The 21,786-nt window shown below is 42.2% G+C and overlaps 1 protein-coding gene across 1 annotated transcript in view; it reads right to left on the bottom strand.

Moving 5' to 3' along the window:
- Positions 1-21,786, bottom strand: part of syt5a (synaptotagmin Va) — a 61,842-nt gene that overhangs the window by 21,782 nt on the left and 18,274 nt on the right. The window contains exon 3 of the mRNA XM_028813523.2: positions 3,138-3,319. Within this exon, the coding sequence (XP_028669356.1) occupies positions 3,138-3,319 (182 nt within the window). The remainder of the gene's footprint in view (positions 1-3,137; positions 3,320-21,786) is intronic.

Below are 21,786 nucleotides of genomic sequence, written 5' to 3'. Positions count from 1 at the left end.
GGTTTTCGTCCTGGTCGCGGAACAGTGGACCAGCTCTATACCCTTAGCAGGGTCCTGGAGGGTGCATGGGAGTTTGCCCAACCAATCTACATGTGTTTTGTGGACTTGGAAAAGGCATTCGACCGTGTCCCTCGGGGAATCCTGTGGGGGGTACTCCGAGAGTATGGGGTACCGGCCCCCCTGATAAGGGCTGTTCAGTCCCTGTACGATCGGTGCCAGAGCTTGGTCCGCATTGCCGGCAGTAAGTCGAACCCGTTTCCAGTGAGAGTTGGACTCCGCCAGGGCTGCCCTTTGTCACCGATTCTGTTCATAACTTTTATGGACAGAATTTCTAGGCGCAGCCAGGGCGTTGAGGGGGTCCGGTTTGGTGGGGCTCAGGATTGGGTCACTGCTTTTTGCAGATGATGTTGTCCTGTTTGCTTCATCAGGCCGTGATCTTCAGCTCTCTCTGGATCGGTTTGCAGCCGAGTGTGAAGCGGCTGGGATGAGAATCAGCACCTCCAAATCCGAGACCATGGTCCTCAGCCGGAAAAGGGTGGAGTGCCCTCTCAGGGTTGGTAGCGAGATCCTGCCCCAAGTGGAGGAGTTCAAGTATCTCGGGGTCTTGTTCACGAGTGAGGGAAGAATGGAGCGTGAGATCGACAGGCGGATCGGTGCGGCATCCGCAGTAATGCGGGGCGCTGCATCGGTCTGTCGTGGTGAAAAAGGAGCTGAGCCGCAAGGCGAAGCTCTCAATTTACCAGTCGATCTATGTTCCTACCCTCACCTATGGTCATGAGCTATGGGTAGTGACCGAAAGAAAGAGATTGCGAATACAAGCGGCTGAAATGAGTTTCCTCCGCAGGGTGTCTGGGCTTTCCCTTAAAGATAGGGTGAAAACCTCAGTCATCCGGGAGGGGCTCAGAGTAGAGCCGCTGCTCCTCCGCATCGAGAGGAGTCAGATGAGGTGGCTCGGGCATCTGATCAGGATGCCTCCTGGACGCCTCCCTGGTGAGGTGTTCCGGGCACGTCTAACCGGGAGGAGGCCCCGGGGAAGACCCAGGACACGCTGTAGGGACTATGTCTCTCGACTGGCCTGGGAACGCCTTGGGATTCTCCCAGAAGAGCTAGAAGAAGTGGCCGGGGAGAGGGAAGTCTGGGCATCTCTGCTCAAGCTGCTGCCCCCGCGACCCGACCTCGGATAAGCGGGAGACAATGGATGGATGGATGGAGAGGTAGGGGAAGTGACGGCGAAGGTGGTAAGGATGAGAACAGTGCCTGTATACATGCGCCGCACTGCTGGCCGCTGCTGAGAGTTGATTCTACAATAAAATAAAATAGAAATAAATAGAGGAATAACCTTGGAGGTCACGTAGTATACGTGTACCAAATTTCAGGTCAATAGTTCAAACAGTTTGCAAGCTACAGGTGATTTAAAATCCTGGACAGACAAACGAACAGCCACAGTAGCGCACTATATAAAAAGATTTTTTAAAAGATTGACCTTTATGGAAACTTGTTTATAAGAAAGGCAAAAAAAACATGTAATAAAAAAATCAGCATTAAAAATATTAAAAGCACAGAGTGGCATGGTTCTGGGTTATAAATATTCATAGTTTGAGACAATGGAAAGAAGAAGAAAGTGCTGAATATGTACCAACTAGCTGGATCTAGAAAGAAAATCTTGTCAGAAGTCCTCAGTATGCTCTATACTATCCATCCATCCATCCATTTTCCAACCGAACACAGGGTCACGGGGTGCTCTATACTATGCAATCTTATTTATCAGATAATAAGTGTAAAATTTATGATCATTGCAAATTTTCTAACATCAGTGTTTGGAGTTATTTCTGATGTGTTTGGACTATTAGGTAATAAACTGGTTTTTATTTCCTACACTATATTGTTTGCCTGTCGACTGATTTTGCTCGGTTGTAAGATTCTTAATGCACCCTTCAAAATTCAATAGGAAAATTATATTTTATCTAAAACTAGAAAAAAAAACATTTCCTTTGTGTGGAACTGTGCAGAGACTCTGAAGAAACTGGCAAACATTCATTATTATTGTTCTAAAATAAGTCTGCTGGGCTCCTGCCAAAATCTCTGCTAAACTCCTATTGTTTTAATTAATATGAGGTTGTGTGACAGAGTGGGCTTTTTTATATTACTGAGGGTGAGGTTGGTGGTGTTTGTTTGGTTTATGATTACATTTAATTTATGATTATAGTTATTGTGTCTGAGTTATATGGCATTGAAAAGAATATCTAAATGAACAGGTTTTTTAAATATCTTAATTGTGTTTCTCTGTAACTTATGTTTGATCATCAAATTATGACACTTTTATAATGCATATTCTTTGTGCAAATTAAATATTAATAACAAAACCAATGAAAATGTGATGGAATATAGGCTTATTTTGCTGGTTCACAAGAAGATACTTGATCATGGAATGAACCCCATATTTCCAAGGATTCTGGAACAAAAGATATTGACTCCACCGAGCATAAACATGGCAGGGAAAATAATGTCATTCTAAGAAAAAGTGTGGAATTTCTTTCCTTCTTTCTTTCTTTTTTATAGTAGAGAAGTGCACCCAGTCCCCTTTGTGTCAGCATCTGGAATATTCTGCTGACACACATTTTGGGTGCAGAACTCAAAAGAGGATTGTGGGTGGAATGATTTATGGCTGCACTGCAATTCAAAAATCACAAAACTGATGGGGTCTTTTATTCAAAATTTCCAAGATGTGTATGACTCTGGAGCTTCTGTTCCTGGAGTAAAAGCAATGAACCTTAAATGATTGTTGCCCTAAAAATGACTTTCCAATGAGGCCTATAAGTGTTGCTGATAAGAATTCCTTTTGGCCAGGGTAGAAATGGGTATTCAAGATAGGAGGAAAGACAACCAGACTTGATCAGATGGTACCTAGAAATCCCACAGAGAAGGCTCCTGTCCAAAGATGCCTTCAAACAGCTGAAGAGATTTTAGAGTTTTATTAGGAGAGCCCCATGTTGCAAAAGCAGGAACTTACTGTCATACTATATGCCTGGCCTGTAATATCTGAGTTGTGTCACCTCATCCTCCTTGCTTGTGTGTCCCAAGGCTGACCTGGACAGGGTAGATTCCCTCCCATGTAGCAACACACATCACCCTCTCACCTTGTCAACATAACTCTGGCCAATCTCGTGGACCTCCCGGATGTTGATATGGGCCCGCACTTTCTCCTTTGCTTTCTTCCCTTTCTTCTTCCGACCACAGCACTTCCTATAGATGCAAACAGAGCAGCACAGGAGCAGCAGGGCCACCAAGATGAAGGTGCAAGCTATAACCCATGATGGTACTGAGGAATGGGAAGACAGAATAGAGTCAAAGAAGCATCATATATTTATTTAACTTTTCTTTGTATAACAATTTGTAATTGTAGCAAATGACAAAGGTTGTTATTTTTATAGATGTGAGACTCCAAAGAAGAAGAATAAAGTGGTAGGAATCAGACAAAGCATGAAAGGCAGAGAGCAGGTCTACACGAGAGCCAATATGCATGATGACAAAACTAAACAAGTGGCAATATGGGCATCCACAGGAGGATCCACAAACAGCTTTTTGTCTATGCCTGTCAGAATCTTTCCAATCCACAGTAAAGGCTTTCTTGTAGTCCAGAAGGCACTATATAAAAATAGACTTGTGGACATTATATGAAGCTACCATTTACTGAACAGAAAGGAGTAAGCTGATTTAGTTGCTGGGCAACTAGAGCTAACAGAAAGGAGGCAAAGCTGGTCCCTATGGCAACATGAGTCCAAGGTCCAGGCCACCTGGGACACCCCCACCTACACTTGCATGGGTGAAAAGCAGACAGGAGAGAAAGTACGAAGGAAACTAAAGGAGTGGAGTAGTGGGCAACCACCGACCTACTCATTTCGGAGTGGGAGTTGGCATATCTTACCTTTACTACTGTGGTCTGTGGACAGGACAAAAGAAGGAAAATGACAGAATGAGAAGTTAATGAGAGCGAGGATCAGGCTGAGTTCAGCCCCGAATAGCAAAGACAGCATGTCACTTGGACTTCAAAGAGTGCAATGGAAGTAGCAAAACAAACAAAGTAGCTGCCATTTGAGGCCTCCTGTGTGTCCTGCCATGCATCTGCACTTGCACCTATGCCTCTGTCCAATGGCTTTTATATATTTAGTCTGTCCCAAACAGACACCCTACTCATCACAAGGATGATGCAGAGAAATCCATCTTGCAGCACAATCTTAACTGCCTTGAATGCAATCTGTAGTCTTGTTAAAGATGCTGCTCAAAATAAAAGATTACGATGCTAATGGTAAAATACACTGTATTAAATAATCATTGTACCCATAGTGCTCGCTTTCAAAGATCAATCCATTTTTAAACCATTTTAGTACAAATAAGGAGAGCGAGGCAAGTAGCAACTGTGAGTGGGATGTCATTTCATCACAGGGCTCACTGACACGAACACCCACACTCATTCACAGCTTAGAGTTGCCAATTAACATAACAAACGTGTTCAGGAAAAGAAAAGTACCCACAGGAAAACCCAGGAAGACATGGGGAGAATATAAACTCCACACAGAAAGTGACTGGATGCAGGATCTGAACTCAGTCTTCTGAATTGTTAAGTTCATAAATCACTGGGCCACCATGCAGGCCACTGTCACTGATGCTACATAGAAAAACAGAGTTAAGACTTTGGTCACATTTACTGCAAAGGGTTTTGCCACAGTCCTCACTGAAAAAGGGGCAACATGAAATGAAGATTGACTGGAAACTGTTTCGTCAGGTTTGTCATGGGTGAGATTGCTAGATACAATATTACCAACTGTAAAGTGCTTGACTGTTATGAGTGTGCATGAATGTGCCTGGCGAACAACTGATGCTGGCCCAGGAATGGTGTCTGTCACTGCTTCCAGGAGAGAATCCATCTATAATGGCTGCAGAACTGGATAAAGTGGGTACAGATAATTATTGGATTAAGCTTATTCAAACAGGTGCTCACTATGAAAGGTGCTATGCTACAGTATATAAACTAAGACTGCCTCTAAAGAATTTTATGATATCTTTTATTGTGTAAAAGGAAATTTATGAAGGATTTAGTAACTAATAATACTCACTGTGAAAGTTGATCCATAATACAGGCTGTAAAGCTCAGGGTTAGTGTTTGAACATTAATACATTAGAAAAACATTTGACAAGAACAAGCCATTCAGTATAAAGAAAGCTTGCTAATCCTGTCCACCTAATTCATCCAAAACAACATCAAGTCTAGTTTTTAAGATCCCTAAAGTCCTAGTGTCCAGCACACTACTTGGCTCACAATATATTTCTGTGTGTAAACAAAACCTTCCTAATGTTTGAGCAACATTTACCTTTAACAAGTTTCAAACTGTGTTCCTGTGTTCATATTGAACCCATTTTAAAGTAACAGCCTTGATCCACTGTACTAATCATTCCATAATTTTGAACACTCCAATCATGTCACATTTTGATCTTTGTTTCCTTAAACTGAAAAAGTTCAACTCCTTTAATTTTTCCTCATAAGTCATCCCCTGCAATTGTGGAATTTGTCTAGTTGCTTTTCTAGTGCTGGTATGTCTTTTGATTAAAACTTCACACAGTACTCCAGGTTGATTAATTAATTGATTGATGGATGGATGGATTAAGTAGTTTGTTGCAGGAGGCTGGGGGTCAGACCTGGCTGGGACGCCTTGAAGGACCAGGAGGTGGAGTGTTCGTCCTCCGGGCCACGAGGGGGCAACTGCCCTGGACCAAAAGAGGGCTACGGAAGGGGAGCAGGGAGGCTCAAGCCCGTTGGGGCCCGTGCCCACTGCCAGGGGGTGCCCCGAGCCTCATGGAGTCCGGGAGACATTTATTTCCACCACACCCATGGACGTTGATCCTTCCAGGGACACCCGGAGTGCTTCTGGGTGCTCTCCTGACGCTTCTGCCACACCAGGAAGTGACGTCAGGCAGACCACCTGGAGCTCATCCGGCTGAGAATAAAAGGGGCCGCCTCCCTCCATTCAGGGAGCTGGAGTCGGGAGCAGGAGCAGGACAAAGCTCCTGTGGAGAGAGGAAAGGCGGCCCATGGACAGTGAGAGAAAGGCCCAGAATAACGGTGAATTGTGCAAGGAGCACAGTGTGCTGTGCGGGACAGTTGTGTGCTGGAGAAGAAAATAAACGTGCATTTGATAAAAATGCGGTCTCTGTCTGATGGTGTCCGGGCAAGTCTCACAAGTTGTCTTCAGTTACTCGTCACATGGTTGTTGTCATGTGCCTACACCAGCTGCTGGTCTTCCAGCACATCCCTTGCAGCTTAGCTCAGCTCTCTCACCTGGGGGCAACCATTGAAAGTAAAATTTTGTTTAACGTGCAAAAAAAAAAGGTGTTAAGAGAAAATATCCTAGGACATTTTAAGATAGTAGAGGCCATGATTTTACTTTAAGAAACTTCTCAAACAAGCATGATGACCTGAAAGGCCTCCGGAAGCCTTTTGAATCTTGAAAAAGAAATCAGAGGGCCTCTGCTTTCACCCATGGCTTTTTTCTTTTTTGGATGTTATAATCATACTATTTACAAACAACTGTGTGTAACATCAGTGTAATGAGGATGAAATCTTAGTTTTTTTTTTCAGTTTAGTACCCTCCTGAGTGTTATGTTTATACAAGACAAAAACATTGTATTTTTTATTTAGCAAGAAAAAATTATAGTATGTCAGTTCCTTCCTGCGTGCAGTTTGTATGTTCTCCCTGTGTCTGCGTGGGTTTCACCCGGGTGCTTCCTTCCTGGCGCCCTGCCCGGGGGTTTGTTCCTGCCTGCGCCCTGTGTTGGCTGGGATTGGCTCCAGCAGACCCACGTGAACCTGTAGTTAGGATATAGTGGGTTGGATGGATGGGTTGGATAATGACTGACTGACTGAAATTATAATATGCGTACCATAAACATGTACAGTGGGGCAAAAAAGTATTTAGTCAGCCACCAATTGTGCAAGTTCTCCCACTTAAAAAGATGAGAGAGGCCTGTAATTTTCATCATAGGTATACCTCAACTATGAGAGACAAAATGAGAAAAAAAAAATCCAGAAAATCACATTGTCTGATTTTTGAAGAATTTATCAAGCCACAGTATCAAAGAAAGCACAGCTATTGAGAGAAACAGATGTAACACAGCTTTTTAAAATGGAGGGATGACATGTAGCCTTTACAGTTAGGTCCATAAATATTTGGACAGAGACAACTTTTTTCTAATTTTGGTTCTGTACATTACCACAATGAATTTTAAATTAAACAACTCAGATGCAGTTGAAGTGCAGACTTTCAGCTTTAATTCAGTGGGGTGAACAAAACGATTGCATAAAAATGTGAGGTAACTAAAGCATTTTTTGAGCACAATCCCTTCATTTCAGGGGCTCAAAAGTAATTGGACAAATTAAATAACTGGAAATAAATTTCTAATACTTGGTTGAAAACCCTTTGCTGGCAATGACAGCCTGAAGTCTTGAACTCATGGACATCACCAGATGCTGGGTTTCCTCCTTTTAATGCTCTGCTAGGCCTTTACTGCAGCGGCTTTCAGTTGCTGTTTGTTTGTGGGCCTTTCTATCTGAAGTTTAGTCTTCAACAAGTGAAATGCATGCTCAATTGGGTTAAGATCAGGTGACTGACTTGGCCATTCAAGAATTTTCCACTTCTTTGCTTTAATAAACTCCTGGGTTGCTTTGGCTGTATGTTTTGGGTCATTGTCCATCTGTATCATGAAATGCTGCCCAATCAATTTGACTGCATTTAGCTGGATTTGAGCAGACAGTATGTCTCTGAACACCTCAGAATTCATTTGGCTGCTTCTGTCCTGTGTCACATCATCAATAAACACTAGTGTCCCAGTGCCACCGGCAAAAATGCACGCCCAAGCCATCACACTGCCTCCACCGTGTTTTACAGATGATGTGGTATGCTTTGGATAATGACCTGTTCCACGCCTTCTCCATACTTTTTTCTTGCCATCATTCTGGTAGAGGTTGATCTTGGTTTCATCTGTCCAAAGAATGTTTTTCCAGAACTGTGCTGGCTTTTTTAGATGTTCTTTAGCAAAGTCCAATCTAGCCTTTCTATTCTTGAGGCTTATGAGTGGCTTGCACCTTGCAGTGCACCCTCTGTATTTACTTTCATGCAGACTTCTCTTTATTGTAGGCTTGGATATCGATACGCCTACCCCCTGGAGAGTGTTGTTCATTTGGTTGGCTGTTGTGAAGGGGTTTCTCTTCACCATGGAAATCATCCACCACTGTTGTCTTCTGTGGACGTTCAGGTCTTTTTGCGTTGCTGAGTTCACCAGTGTTTGCTTTCTTTCTCAGGATGTACCAAACTATAGATTTTGCCACTCGTAATATTGTAGCAATTTCTCGAATGGGTTTTTTTCTGTTTTCGCAGCTTAAGGATGGCTTCTTTCACCTGCATGGAGAGCTCCTTTGACGGCATGTTGTCTGTTCACAGCAAAATCTTCCACATGCAAGCACCACACCTCAAATCAACTCCAGGCCTTTTATCTGCTTAATTGATAATGACATAACATCGGACTTGCCCACACCTGCTGATGAAATAGCCTTTGAGTCAATTGTCCAATTACTTTTGAGCCCCTGAAATGAAGGAATTGTGTTTAAAAAATGCTTTAGTTGCCTCACATTTTTATGCAATCGTTTTGTTCACCCCACTGAATTAAAGCTGAAAGTCTGCACTTCAACTGCATCTGAGTTGTTTCATTTAAAATTCATTGTGGTAATGTACAGAACCAAAATTAGAAAAAAGTTGTCTCTGTCCAAATATTTATGGACCTAACTGTATATGAAGAGAGATGGGGTGTAAGCAATTCTGAATTTTGAGGCTGAAAGTGCAGAGCTGCCTACTGTGCGCCCCGACAAAGAATAGAAGGAGAAATGCTGCAACATGAAGGGCCATAACTTTAAGGAAAACCTTAGTTGGGTTAAAAATAATGAACTCTTTAAATTACACAGACATCTTTCTCTCTCCGGGTTATACTGAAGCAAAGTTTTGGATTCAGCGGGTTAGAAAATGGATGGATGGATGGATTTAAATCATTCATCTGCCCCAGTGTGCTTGCTCAAGTAATTCATTGTTTAGTTCATTTCAAAGGAAATGACCAGGGGCCTCATGTATAAACGGTGCGTACGCACAAAAGTGTTATGTGCGAACGTTTCCACGCTGTATAAAACCTTAACTTGACGTAAAGCCACGCACATTTCCTTGGTACCTCATACCCTGTTGTATGCAAGTTCTCTGCTCGGTTTTGCAGTCTGGCGGCACCCAGCGTCAAAGCAGTGCTACTGTTCCTGTGTGGTTACCCTTTCTTTCTTAGATCCACATTCCTGACGTGGCTTTATAAATACACTGAAATTAACTGCATATTGTTTATTAGTGTAATGCATCTGATTGTAATTAACCTGTAGCAATATAATGGTCTAGGAAATAGCCATAGTATTCTAAATACCATAACTGCTTTAGCATTGTTACTCTCACTGCACCTTCTTTTTCTTCTTTCAGCTGCTCCCGTCAAGGGTTGCCACAGCGGATCATCTTTTTCCATATTACTCTCACTGCACCACTCGGAGTATTTATATCACTGTATCTGAGTTTGGAATCACAGCAGCAGCTGATCGGAAAGAGAATGATTGGGATACAGCATCAAGCACAAACTGCCTCAGCCATGGCAAAATGCTTCAGAGCCTTTCCTGTACGGACCTCGCGGTTCAGAAACAGTTTCATCCCAAGAACTTTAAACGCACTCAGTCAGTCCATCAAGTGCTCCTTGTAGAACTGTTTGTACTTATAAATACAATTACCTCACTGTAAACTTGCACAACAGTTATAATATTGCACAACCTGCGCCACTTTATAAAGCGTGTATTTACTGTACATATGATGACGTATCATTTTTAAGATGAAATGCAGCAAAATATGTTGATTATATTATACAGATAAAATTTAACTTAATTTAAATAATCTATATTGTTAATAATTAAACATGTGAGGACATGGTACCGCAGCGCTGGCTAGTTCACGGATTATTCTATACCTCGTGCTTTATTCTTGCTGGGCTGGCGCGACACTGGTAGGATAGATAGATAGAATAATTAAACACGTACTACGAAGACATTTCAATGTTCCTTAAACGTTTTGAAGAATTGTTGTTCTAAGCTTACAGATGTCTTAACGTCTATTACAGAGCTGATTGTGGGGTGATTGGGTATTTGGAGAAAGAAAAGTAAGGACAAGAATAAGAGGTTAGTATGTTTGAAAGAGACAGTACTGCTGTGATAAAATATTTCATCGAAGGTCACACATGGCACAGCAAGCATCTTGCATGAGGCAGGAACAAGCACTCCTCCACTGTGTTCCCATGTTTAATAACATGCTTTCATTCCTATCATCATGAAAAAGATATCCTGTATACATGTCATTATTTGAATTATTCAGAGAGCTGTAATATCACGAATGTAATGGATTCTGTGTCCTGTTGGAGGAAGAGAAAGCCCGTTTAAGAAGCAGGTAGTGATTCACACATGTAGAGCACATAGAAGATCAAATACAGAACAAAGCATTTAAAGTGCTACTTTAGTTACAATGGGATTTGAGAAACTAGTAAATTAAACGATTTTAAGATGAAGTTTATGATGTTCAACTTTAATGGCAAAATAAACTACGTGATTAAAGTGGAAATTTCGAGATTAAAGTTGACATTTCATGCTTTTTTCCCACTGTGTGCCTATTTTTTTGTCTGTACCCTAATAAGCTTTCATATGACACTCAGACGGTGGGCTACGACTCGCCTTTTCACGGCGACTTTGATATGTGACAACTTCTTTTTTATTTTGGGCACTGTGCGACTTTGTGAACTTGAGCTTTCGAGTTTCTCCAGTTTCTCCGACACTGTCACTTGATCAACTTCCTTTTGTTGTTTATATCACCATTTAAACCAACAAATAGTATGTTTTTCTTTGCCTCCACTTGGTGTTCGCTGAAATTCTTATATTTTCCCCCGTGCTTTTCCCATTGTCTTTTCACAGAAGGCTGAGCTTAAGGGCTATTTATATTGATTTGCATATTCAAAGAGGCGTAATTCTGGGAGGAGTTGGGGTGGGACAGCAGGCGCGTGCGTTACTTTTCACGCTGATCGGGATTTATGGAGTGGAAGAACGTGGAAGTTGGCGAACACACAGATTCCTGCATCTGGATTTTTTTGTGCGTAAATACATTTCCGCTTTTGTGCTTACGTCATGTTATAGTGCAAATTCTACGCACGGCGTTATGCATGAGGTCCCAGGAAACTGGAACAATGGTTACCTGGCAGGAGAACCTTCTTGTCTTTGTTGGAGTATGTGTTGGATGTTTGTTCAGGTATGAGCTGTGCTTGTTCTTGTAGAATTGTGCGGCCCTTTCAGGGGTAACAATGAGGTAGCCAGCCTCTGGCCTCTGCTAAGGTATGGAAGTTGAGGTTGCCAGCCTCGGCCAAATAGCTCTGTTTGAAAGGTAATGATCTGGGAAGTCCCAGCAGCAGTGCAAGCTTGGCCTTTGCTGAGGTATTCTGAAGTGTAGCTCTTTCACGGGAAGTGACCTATGGGCAGTAATAGGCCTTTGGTCCTGTTATGGTATTCTCACTGGGTATTTGATCTGTAATGTGGCAGGGGCTGTGACAGACCCTTGGTCACTGTTGTGTTTGAGACATAAGTGATGAGTGAATGTAACATAAGTAATGCAGGGTGTACATGTAAATAAAGCTAATAATTTAGGCATTTCCAGTAATAATTTGCCCACCAATTTAAAAATAACCTTGGAGGTTAAAGTACCTTTCATGAACAATTTCACATTAAAAAACAATCATCAAACAAAAGCCCTGGAACTCTTGGTGTGCTATACAAGCATGACCTGTTATTAGGTTCCTCTCTAAAATGTGACCGATTTTCTCATATATGATCGTTCATGTGGTGCACCTGTCACGGATTCCGAGGTGGAGTTGGGGGGTTTGTAATTTCTCTGAATTTGCTGCTTTATTTACATTTTCTGCTCTCACTTAACTTGCATATTGGAAGGCTGCTCTGAGAGTGAACACTCGAGGTGCATTGCAAGTGTAGGATTAAAGAGTTTGTATTTGTGTTTGTATCTGATTTTCCATCTGTTTTTTTTTTACAGTGTAAGATGTCAGATATTCAATAAATGAGACCTGAGAGAACAAATAACACAAAGGTTGAGTAGCATAACTGTAGGCAGTGCTGGTGAGGCAGTTGCACAGGGGTCCATGGGACTGCACTGTTATTGTTTCACAAGGCTTTATTATTAACATGCTTGCGTACTTGAAATCCTAATGAAAATGTTAGTGGTTGTATTCCCACAACTCCATAAAGCCTAGTTATGACTTTTGACCTTTTATGTAGCTTATATGCTTGACATATCTCATTGACGGTGTTTTATTTTTTAATTGACTTTACTTTAAATTCACATGGGGTGTGTGACTAATTTATTTTTTGCACTATAGCCCATTAAATTCTACTTATGCCACAGCTAAGGATGATTCTCATTTAATGAATAAAGTTATTCATTACCCACTATGCTATATGAAATTGTAAGTGCCACTCACACTTTGTTGCAGGTTATGCACCTTCATCAGCAAAAACTGCAAACAGCTATTTCCAGCAGTTATTGCCAGGTATCTCACAGCATTGTCAGTGCGCTCCTTCTTGCACATCTACTACAAATCATTGACAGCTGAACATTTTTAAGCTTATTTTTTACGAAGTGGTTCAAATATTGTGTGGCACCCGGCGAGGTTTGTCGCCCGGCCGGGATACCCAGGAGGAGCGGAGGAGGGCTTGTGCCTCTTCCAGGACACGAGGGGGCGTCCTCCCTGGTTGCCTTGGGGGGCACGGGTACAGAGCTTGGAAGCTCTACCCTGTAGGGGCCCGTGGTCACCGCCAGGGGGCGCCCCGATGCCTTGGGAGCCCTGGACCTCAGTACTTCCACCACACCCGGAAGTACTGGGGGGAAGAGTATTGGGGACACCCGGAGGACTTCCGTATATGCTGACAGAGCTTCCGCCACACAGGGGTGTGGCTACAGAAGCCCTCAGGATACACCTGGAGTCCTTCCGGGGTGAATAAAAGGGGCCGCCTCCCTCCAGTAAGGGGCAAGAGTCGGGTGGAAGAGGACGAAGCTTGGTGGAGAGGAGTGGAGGCGGACCAGAGACTGAGAGAAGGCATTGTGCGTGTGGCCAAGGACTTGAGGGGTGATTGGTGCTGCGGCACTGGGTTTGTGCTCATGTCTACCTGTCTGTGTCCGGGCTGTTCCCCACAATTGATATTAAATATGCCATTCAAAAACTCTAAATTTCCTATTGTTAATCAATTTTGATGTAGATTACTTTAAAATTTCAGATGTTTGTCTTGCTACATGACCCAACAATACTGAATAGCTTCAGATCATTTATGGATGGCCTGAAATTCCCAGCAAAATCTTTTGATACAGAACAGTGTTAGCAAAGATGATATACCATTTATGTTCTGGTGCAATATATTTATTCTGGCCAAGGCTGATCTAAATCAGACCTGAGTTTTAGCCTACAGTAGGTATCAAAACAGCTAATACTTATTATCCCAATAAGTCAAGTTCATGGAGAAATGGGGAGGGGCAATAACTTTTTCAAACCATGAAATTGCATTTTTCATTATAATTTACACAAGATACGGAACATCAGAACATTATACTCTGGTGTCATTATGCATCTCAGAATATCCTTTATATAGTCCACAAAAACATCTGACTAAGGAAAGAATTTACAGCATTGCAGAAAATCAAATCACAGCCATGTACAAATATGTAGTCCATTTACTTACACAGGCTGTTCAAGCGGCTTGTTCAGTGTTAAACAATAACTTGGAGGCAGACTTTGGCTGTCAGCCTTAAGAATTGAAGTCTAGTGCCTTAAAATTGTAAAAAGGACTCATCAAAGTCATAAAAGTCACGGAGTGTCCTAACTGCAGGGAAGAGTAGGTGGCAGGACATTAGTCAGAGTGGATAATGAAATGCCAGGCTTTGTGATGAAGTGAACACAACCAAAATTTTTCAAACCCAAATCATCCAAATCATGGTCATGGGAGGTTGGAGCTAATCCCTGCAACATTGGGTGAAATATGGGAACCAATCTTGGACTGGATAGAAGTGCGTCAAAGAAGGCAGAGTTTAATCAAATAATAATAAGAATACAAATTTTCCACCGATACAACACTGGGTGTGGGTAAACTCAAACAAGAAGTTATAAGATGCTCACATAGCACTTTTGACTACAGGACATCAATTAATTTATCAATAATTCAGTTAACTGTTAATTAATTGAACAACGAGTCAATTGCTCAGTTAAGCAATTAACTAATTAAATGCTTGGTTAATCAATCATGAAACAGATTAACCGATCAAATGGCAAGCATCTCTGACAAGAAAACAGTTGTTCCAAATACCTGAACAATGCAGGAGTGAGTTGCTTCATTTACAGTGGCATTGTTGACTGCATCTGCTTCACAAAAGAATCCATTTGGCTATTAATCTGTCCAGCAAGCTGCTTTTCCCATGAAAAATCAAAACTGAGCCTTGAACATTGCAATTCTATGTTAGCAAATTGCAATCTCAGCTCATTTATTTTATTCAACACAGTTATGAGAGGTCTACACCTATCGGCCATCATCATTTCACCCTTGCTAGGTGGAATAATATGTGTAGTCAATTTGGTGTTCTGTCAGTGAAGGTCATACAGTGAAGCAGATAAAACAACCAACTGTGATCAGGTGCAAATCTACCACCAGGGCATGCTGGGAGTGTGCCCAGGGGTATTTTCATCAATCCACATCTCTCTCCCACAGCAAATGCTGAAATGACCCAGGTGGGCACGCTCAATGAAATGATGCAGATACCAAGTGCCGAATGACCAAAGGGGGCTCGACTATTTTCCTGCTTGATGAAATGATCGAGTCTCTCCATGCAGAAATGACCAAGGGGAACATACTCAATGAAGCAATGTAGAGACCAAGTGCCAAATGACTAAGGGGACTCGTCTACCACCCTGAATGATGAAATGATGGAGCCTCCCTATGGCAAAATGACCAAGGGGACCCCCTATTTGATGAAACAGTCAAGTCTCCATGTGCCGAAATGATCAAAGGGAACACACTCGCTAAAATGATAAAGACACCAAGTGTCAAATGACCAAAGGTACTCATCTACAACCCTGCTTGCATGACAAATCCAAGAAATACTGTATTCGTGTGCTGCATTGTTAAAAGTATGATCAACTCTCTGTTAAGGAGCTAAGCCACCCAGGGATCTGTGCAGGTCTAAATCCTGGCTTGACAGAGATAGTGGCTTATAGCAGCTAACTAAAGCAATGACTTGTTATTACTGTATAAGGTATTGGCCCCTAAGCCAGGCATGTCAAACACACGGCCCCCGGGCCGCATGCGGCCCGCAACAGAAATCTGTGTGGCCCACATGACAGATCCTAATTAGCACTAAACTTGTACAAAATGATTACTATCGTTTGTGATTGAATCATTCTGCATCTTCGGCGTTACTTATTGACTTTTCTTACTTCTGCCTTCTGACAAAAGCGCGTTTTCCCATGGCATTACGGTACTGGAAACGTCATCTGCTAGTATAGCCACGAGCATTGTCCAATGTTAATGAGCCGCGACGTCGCAACTGAACTGCTAGGCTGCAGCAGCCTGGCAGCAGGGGCGGCCTTAGGCATGTGCAAACTGTGCACCTGCACAGGGCCGCCATGCCAATATATCCATCCATCCATTTTCCAACCCGCTGAATCCGAACACAGGGTCACGGGGGTCTGCTGGAGCCAATCCCAGCCAACACAGGGCACAAGGCAGGGTGCCAACCCACCGCAGGACACACACAAACACACCCACACACCAAGCACACACTAGGGCCAATTTAGAATCACCAATCCACCTAACCTGCATGTCTTTGGACCGTGGGAGGAAACCGGAGCGCCCGGAGGAAACCCACGCAGACACGGGGAGAACATGCAAACTCCACGCAGGGTGGACCCAGGAAGCGAACCCGGGCCTCCTAACTGCGAGGCAGCAGCACTACCACTGCGCCACCGTGCCGCCATGCCAATATATATTGAATATAAAACAGAAAGAAAAAATAACGACACAGCTGACGGCAATGTGGCCGAAAAACATTCTGTTTCTTGTTAATTAGTACGCTGTATTTACTAATGTCGCTCGAGTCGGAGAAGTAAGCTATATGTAGTATTATAACGTTCTGCCATAATGAGAACATCATGGGCCGCCACTTGGTTTTCAAGTTACGGACACGTGCATATAGAAGCGTGTCATGAGCACGAGGCGGCTATGCAGTGTCTGCAACGGACATGGCCATCCGCCGTGCATAAGATACCATATTGACATTGGCGGGCGAAGGGGCCACTGATTCTTTTTCTGCCCAGGGCTGCCACGAGCCTATAGCCGCCCCTGGCAGGCTACACTACTGGCTGGGCTGCTGAGACTGGCCACTGGGCAGAACTGATCATCACAAGTAGTAATAGCTCGCATATTTTCACGTTTTTTTGCTCTAGTTTTATGTAATTTTGTGTTAGTATTGTAATGAACAGTTAGTGCAGACTACAGCTGAAGATCTGAAGTGAACGCGAGAAGTTGGTGAGTTGTTTATTAACAAATTTTTGTGATTTTGAGTTTGTAAAATTAGTGTAGGTCAGGGGGCTTTTTGCATATCGGCTTATTTTACAATATAAACTTTGAAGTAAACTTAGTAAAATAAAATTTGATTTTTGGAGGATTTGTTTTCCAACTTGAATTACTGAGCAATGAATTCAGTGAGTGTTTTCGTAATTTCAGTTCACGCGAACAGGACTTTGCACTGTTTACGTCACCATACTCTTACAACGTTGAGAATGCGCCTGAGAATATCCAAATGGAATTGATTGAACTGCAGTCAGATTCTATTCTGAAGGCAAAATACAATGAAGTTGGTGTGCCAGGCTTGTATGCTTACCTGCCACCCTCGTATGTGCAGATCTGTAAGTTGGCATCGAGAGTACTGTCTATGTTCTGAAGCACTTACCTTTGTGAGCAATTGTTTTCGTTAATGAAAGCTACCAAAACCCCACATTGCTCAAGACTTACCGTCAAGCACCTTTCATCCCTCATAAAAGTTGCAGCTGCACAAGATTTCAAGCCTGATATTGATGAACTGGTTACTAACAAGAGATGCCAAGTGTCGGGACAAAAGTAATAGATCTCACACTGTAAGACTCCTATATAAGCAATGAATATAATATAATATAAGGACCTAGCTAAGACTATAATTGTACGCTGTTGTATGGAGATTGTATGGAAATAAATTGCTTTTCTTTAAACTTTAAGTGTCACATTTTTTAAAGTTTTCAGTATGTTACAGTGCGGCCCGCTGACACACGTATGGCTGTCGAAGCGGCCCACCAATGGTAGTGAGTTTGACATGCCTGCAGTAGAGGATGGCTGAGGAAGATGGCAGTCTCCAGTAAACCTCATGTGAGTGGGAGCAGCACTGCGTTCAGTGGCTAGTAGACTATTAGCACAAGTGATGATAAAACGTTAGCGGAATAATGTCTTAAAGAATAAAGGTGTATCAAAATAGTATTTTGTACACCTTCCAAAGAACAGTATTAGAACATATCTGCAACATCAACTTTAAATATTCAACAATGGAAGCAGAAAAACAAATGAAAATTTCTTATTTTTGTTCAAGGGGAAATAGCAAAATTACATTGTACATAATGAATTGAGGTGATTTGCGAGAATCAAAATAGCATGATGTGCAGGTTCACACACACTATAAACTGTGTTGCAAAAAAATAAACCAATAGGTTACTAACAGCTTTAGCCTTCAAGCCCAAGGTGAAAATGAAAGTTTCAGGATGCACATGTGCACACGCGCACAAACGTATGACATCAACGCTGCAGATCCAACTACTGTCCAAGCAAGTGGGAAACAGGTTAGTGGCACCAATCTCAAATAAAATGTCACATGCTCCAAAAAGAAATATTTTTTTAAAGATTTTTATACCCTTAAAGCACTATATGTTTGCCAGTACAGCTTTTATTAGATAGCTGACAAGTACACTCTGTTTGCCTTGGAGTTTTATGCAAAATGGCATCTGTGATGTTACCAACACAGCAAACTTTCACACTATCAGCTCTGTTTTCAGTGCCATCATCATCAGTGACAAAGGAAAAGACCAACCGCTTGCAAAGAAAAGGACAAAAAAGAATAAATGTGCCTCACGGATCCACTGCCCTAGGTTTGAAGGTTGGTGTCCAGTTGTTGCGTGTGTGTGTCTGTAGTTTGCACATTCAAATCATGTCTACGTGGTTTTTTTTCCCTGGTACTCTGTTTTTCATCACACATCTCCATAGATATGCAAATTAAGTTAACTGGTGATTGTAAACTGGCCCCAGTATCAGTTAACATGGGTGTGTGCGTGAGTGGGCTCTGCTATACATTGTGACACCTCCAAAATGGGCTCCTGGCCCTTCCACACATATAAACTGGATTAGGTGGGGTTGAGAATTTAATGTTAATTGTGCTAACGTGACCTCTGATTATGACACACAGGTTCACAAGTAAATCTTTCTCCCACAGTTAGTATTTTAGTAATTATCCTTGAATAGAATATGTTTCAGCCAAAACCTTGGGCCTATCATGTGAAAAACCTAATCTAACCACTGCCAACACTCTTCTTTTTGGTTGATGGAAGATTCATCCAATGCAACCCAAACAGTCTTTTGTGGGATGATTAGATCCATCCATCCACTGATTGTTTGAACCTGCAACGCAAAGTCAAGAAGGGCCAAACCCTACCAGAGCAGCAATGGGCACAAAGAAGGAATCAGCCTGCGGACAGGATGGGAGTCAATGACAAAGTGCACTTTAATTCAAACAAATACACTCATTCTCAAAATGACGTAGAGGCAGTCTGGTTTCCAGGGTTACGGTAAGGTTATGGTCAGCCAGTTCCTTAGCAACCAGTAAAACAAACATTAGAAAGCCTTGCTGAGATAAGATTGAATTGATGCACAGCAAACCATGGATAGTCCTTTGTCTCTTTTTAGACACTCAGTGTAATGCAGTACTCGTGGGTGACAAAAGTAGGCAGCACTTCAAGAAGATCAATCAAATGCTGGGGCTGAGCTCTTGAAAATGTTAGTGGTGGCTAGAGAAACGAGTTGAACATATGTCTAATTTGGCATTGGCTTCTGTTTTGCACTGTACCTAGTTGGCAGCACTTAGTGGTACCCAAAATGGAACAGGAATGACCACTTGACCCCCATATACCCTCCTCAAAATCAACGCACTAAACTGCAAGACAGATAGAGTCTTGATGGCAATTTCTAAGAGCTTAGCATAAGAGAAGCAGGGCAATGGCAAGTTGATGATGCCAAGTAGATCCCTCAGTGGGACCCTCATCTGGGGCATGAAAGGGGTACTTGCTAAGAAGACAGTTCTCACTGTAGTTCTGTCATGGTTTTAGGACTCTCCAGAAGACCTGATGAAATCACTACAATTATACGTGATTGTGTGTAAAGGTGACTACACCACTAGAGCAGTCTTGCAGTTTACAACTTTTCTTAAGCTAATGTTAAGGTCTGACTTCATCCATTCCCCAGCCCAATAAATTGTTGTAGAGCCTGTAAATTATAACTATGGCAGAATAAACCCTATGTCCATTTCTAGTCCAATTCAATTTCCAAAGCCTAAAGCATTTCTTATCTGCTGGACTTGAGAACACTTGAAGCACACGAAATTTGTTGAGGTGAAGAAGGAGGCCAAAGTTTAACCTCACTAGAAATGAACTCCTTAGCTGGGAGTTCTTCAGTCACTTCAGGTGCAATTTTCCTGAACCTGCATATTCTAGTGTTAGAGTACCATGGAAAAAAGGAGGAGGACTTCTTTCAGGAGCACAAAAACTATATTTAACACTTAATTTCAGTTAAACCAGTGGGATACTCATTCATACATCTAGCCTCTTGGAGCCTCGTCACAACTGCCATAAATGTTCTCTGCATTGAACATACATCTGCTTTGGAATTAAACTAGCTGTTAGCTTAGCATTTCGATTCTTCAAAACTTTTAAGAAACATTGAAAAATCTTTGTTATACATGTTTAACTATTCCATCAATCCATCCATCCACCCATCCATCCATCCATCCATCCATCCACCCAGGGTAATGCCAGTCCCAGCAAGCATCGAGTGCAAGTCAGAAACAATCCCAGGACAGGGCACCAGCTCATCGCAGGATGAATATAAACACACATATACACTAGTAGTGTCAATTTAGCATCACCAAATCCCCTAACCTGAATGCCTTTGGAAGGAAACTGAAGCACACGGAGGAAACCCACTAGGAAAACATACAAAATCCAGGCAGGGAACACCTGGCCCTTCTGTGTAGCATTATATTGTTATACAGTGGATTGATTACAATCAAGCGCCTTAAAATTGTAAATGATATTCAATTAATTTTGGTGTTTTTGATAAAGCCTGCGTCAAGGATGTGGATCTAAAAAAGAAAGGAAGCAGAAACATGCGTACGCACAGTGTGAAGACAATGTGAGTAGCATTACGCCAAGTCTAGTTTTTATACATCTTGACTTGAGCGTGGAAACGGGCGTACATACACAACATTTTTGTGCTTATACACCATTTATACATGAGGCCCCAGGTCTGTTTTTTTCCATTTTTCTGAGAAGACAAGAAGACATGGAGAATATATCTACTGACCCAGCTGGCACAGAGGGCACAAAGCCTTGTGATCCACAGTTGCATAAGTGAGATGTGATCAAGTGCAGATAAAGGGCCACCTTGAGCACATTGCCTTTTAGAAGCATTCTTGGATACCCCCTTGGAAGTTTTTACATTTTATTGTTGTACAACATTGAATCACAGTGGATATAATTTGGCTTCTTTGACACTAATCAACAGAAAAAGACTCTTTAATATAAAAGTGAAAACAGATCTCTGCAAAGTGATCTAAATCATTTGCAAGTATAAACACAAAATAATCGATCTCATAAGTGTTCACACCTTTAACCCTTTAAACTCATCCTCATTATTTTGGACTGACTGGCAGGATTGAACAATAATGTCTCTCTATTATATAAAAAAATCTTGGGACGAAACGAGACCTGTTCAGAGAGACGAGACGTGACTTTCTCAGAAAGACACTTTCATGTCCTGTGAGACAAGACTTTGTGCCAAGAGATTTAACCATGCCCGGGGCCGAAAAAAGACAAAGAGTAGATGACAAAGTAGAACGTCGTAAAGAGTTCAAAAATGTTGGCATGATACACATGCATAGCAGGTTAGAGATAATGGAAGCAGGAAATTTCGAAAGTCTCAAAAAATGATAGTAAACATCGTATTAGTGCAAACAAATGGAAATTATTACTCGGTGAAATAGCGGAACAGCAAAAAGAGATCGAATATATTGTTCGGATTTAAACTTTTAAGTTTAAAGGGGACAGTTCCGTCTCTCAGTTAAAAGAATAGAAAATCTTCCTCCTCATAGGGGCACACCTCAGGAGCGGGACCCCCAACAGGAGCAGAGGATGTCTGGGGGAGAAGAGAGACAAGGCAGTGAGACAAAAGGACAGCTGCTGTACAGGCTTTTAAACGTTCGAAGCACCACATGAGATGCAGATCACGCG

Source organism: Erpetoichthys calabaricus, chromosome 11 (assembly GCF_900747795.2).
Source record: "Erpetoichthys calabaricus chromosome 11, fErpCal1.3, whole genome shotgun sequence".
NCBI lineage: Eukaryota > Metazoa > Chordata > Cladistia > Polypteriformes > Polypteridae > Erpetoichthys > Erpetoichthys calabaricus.
This window is presented reverse-complemented; position numbering and strand designations above follow the sequence as displayed.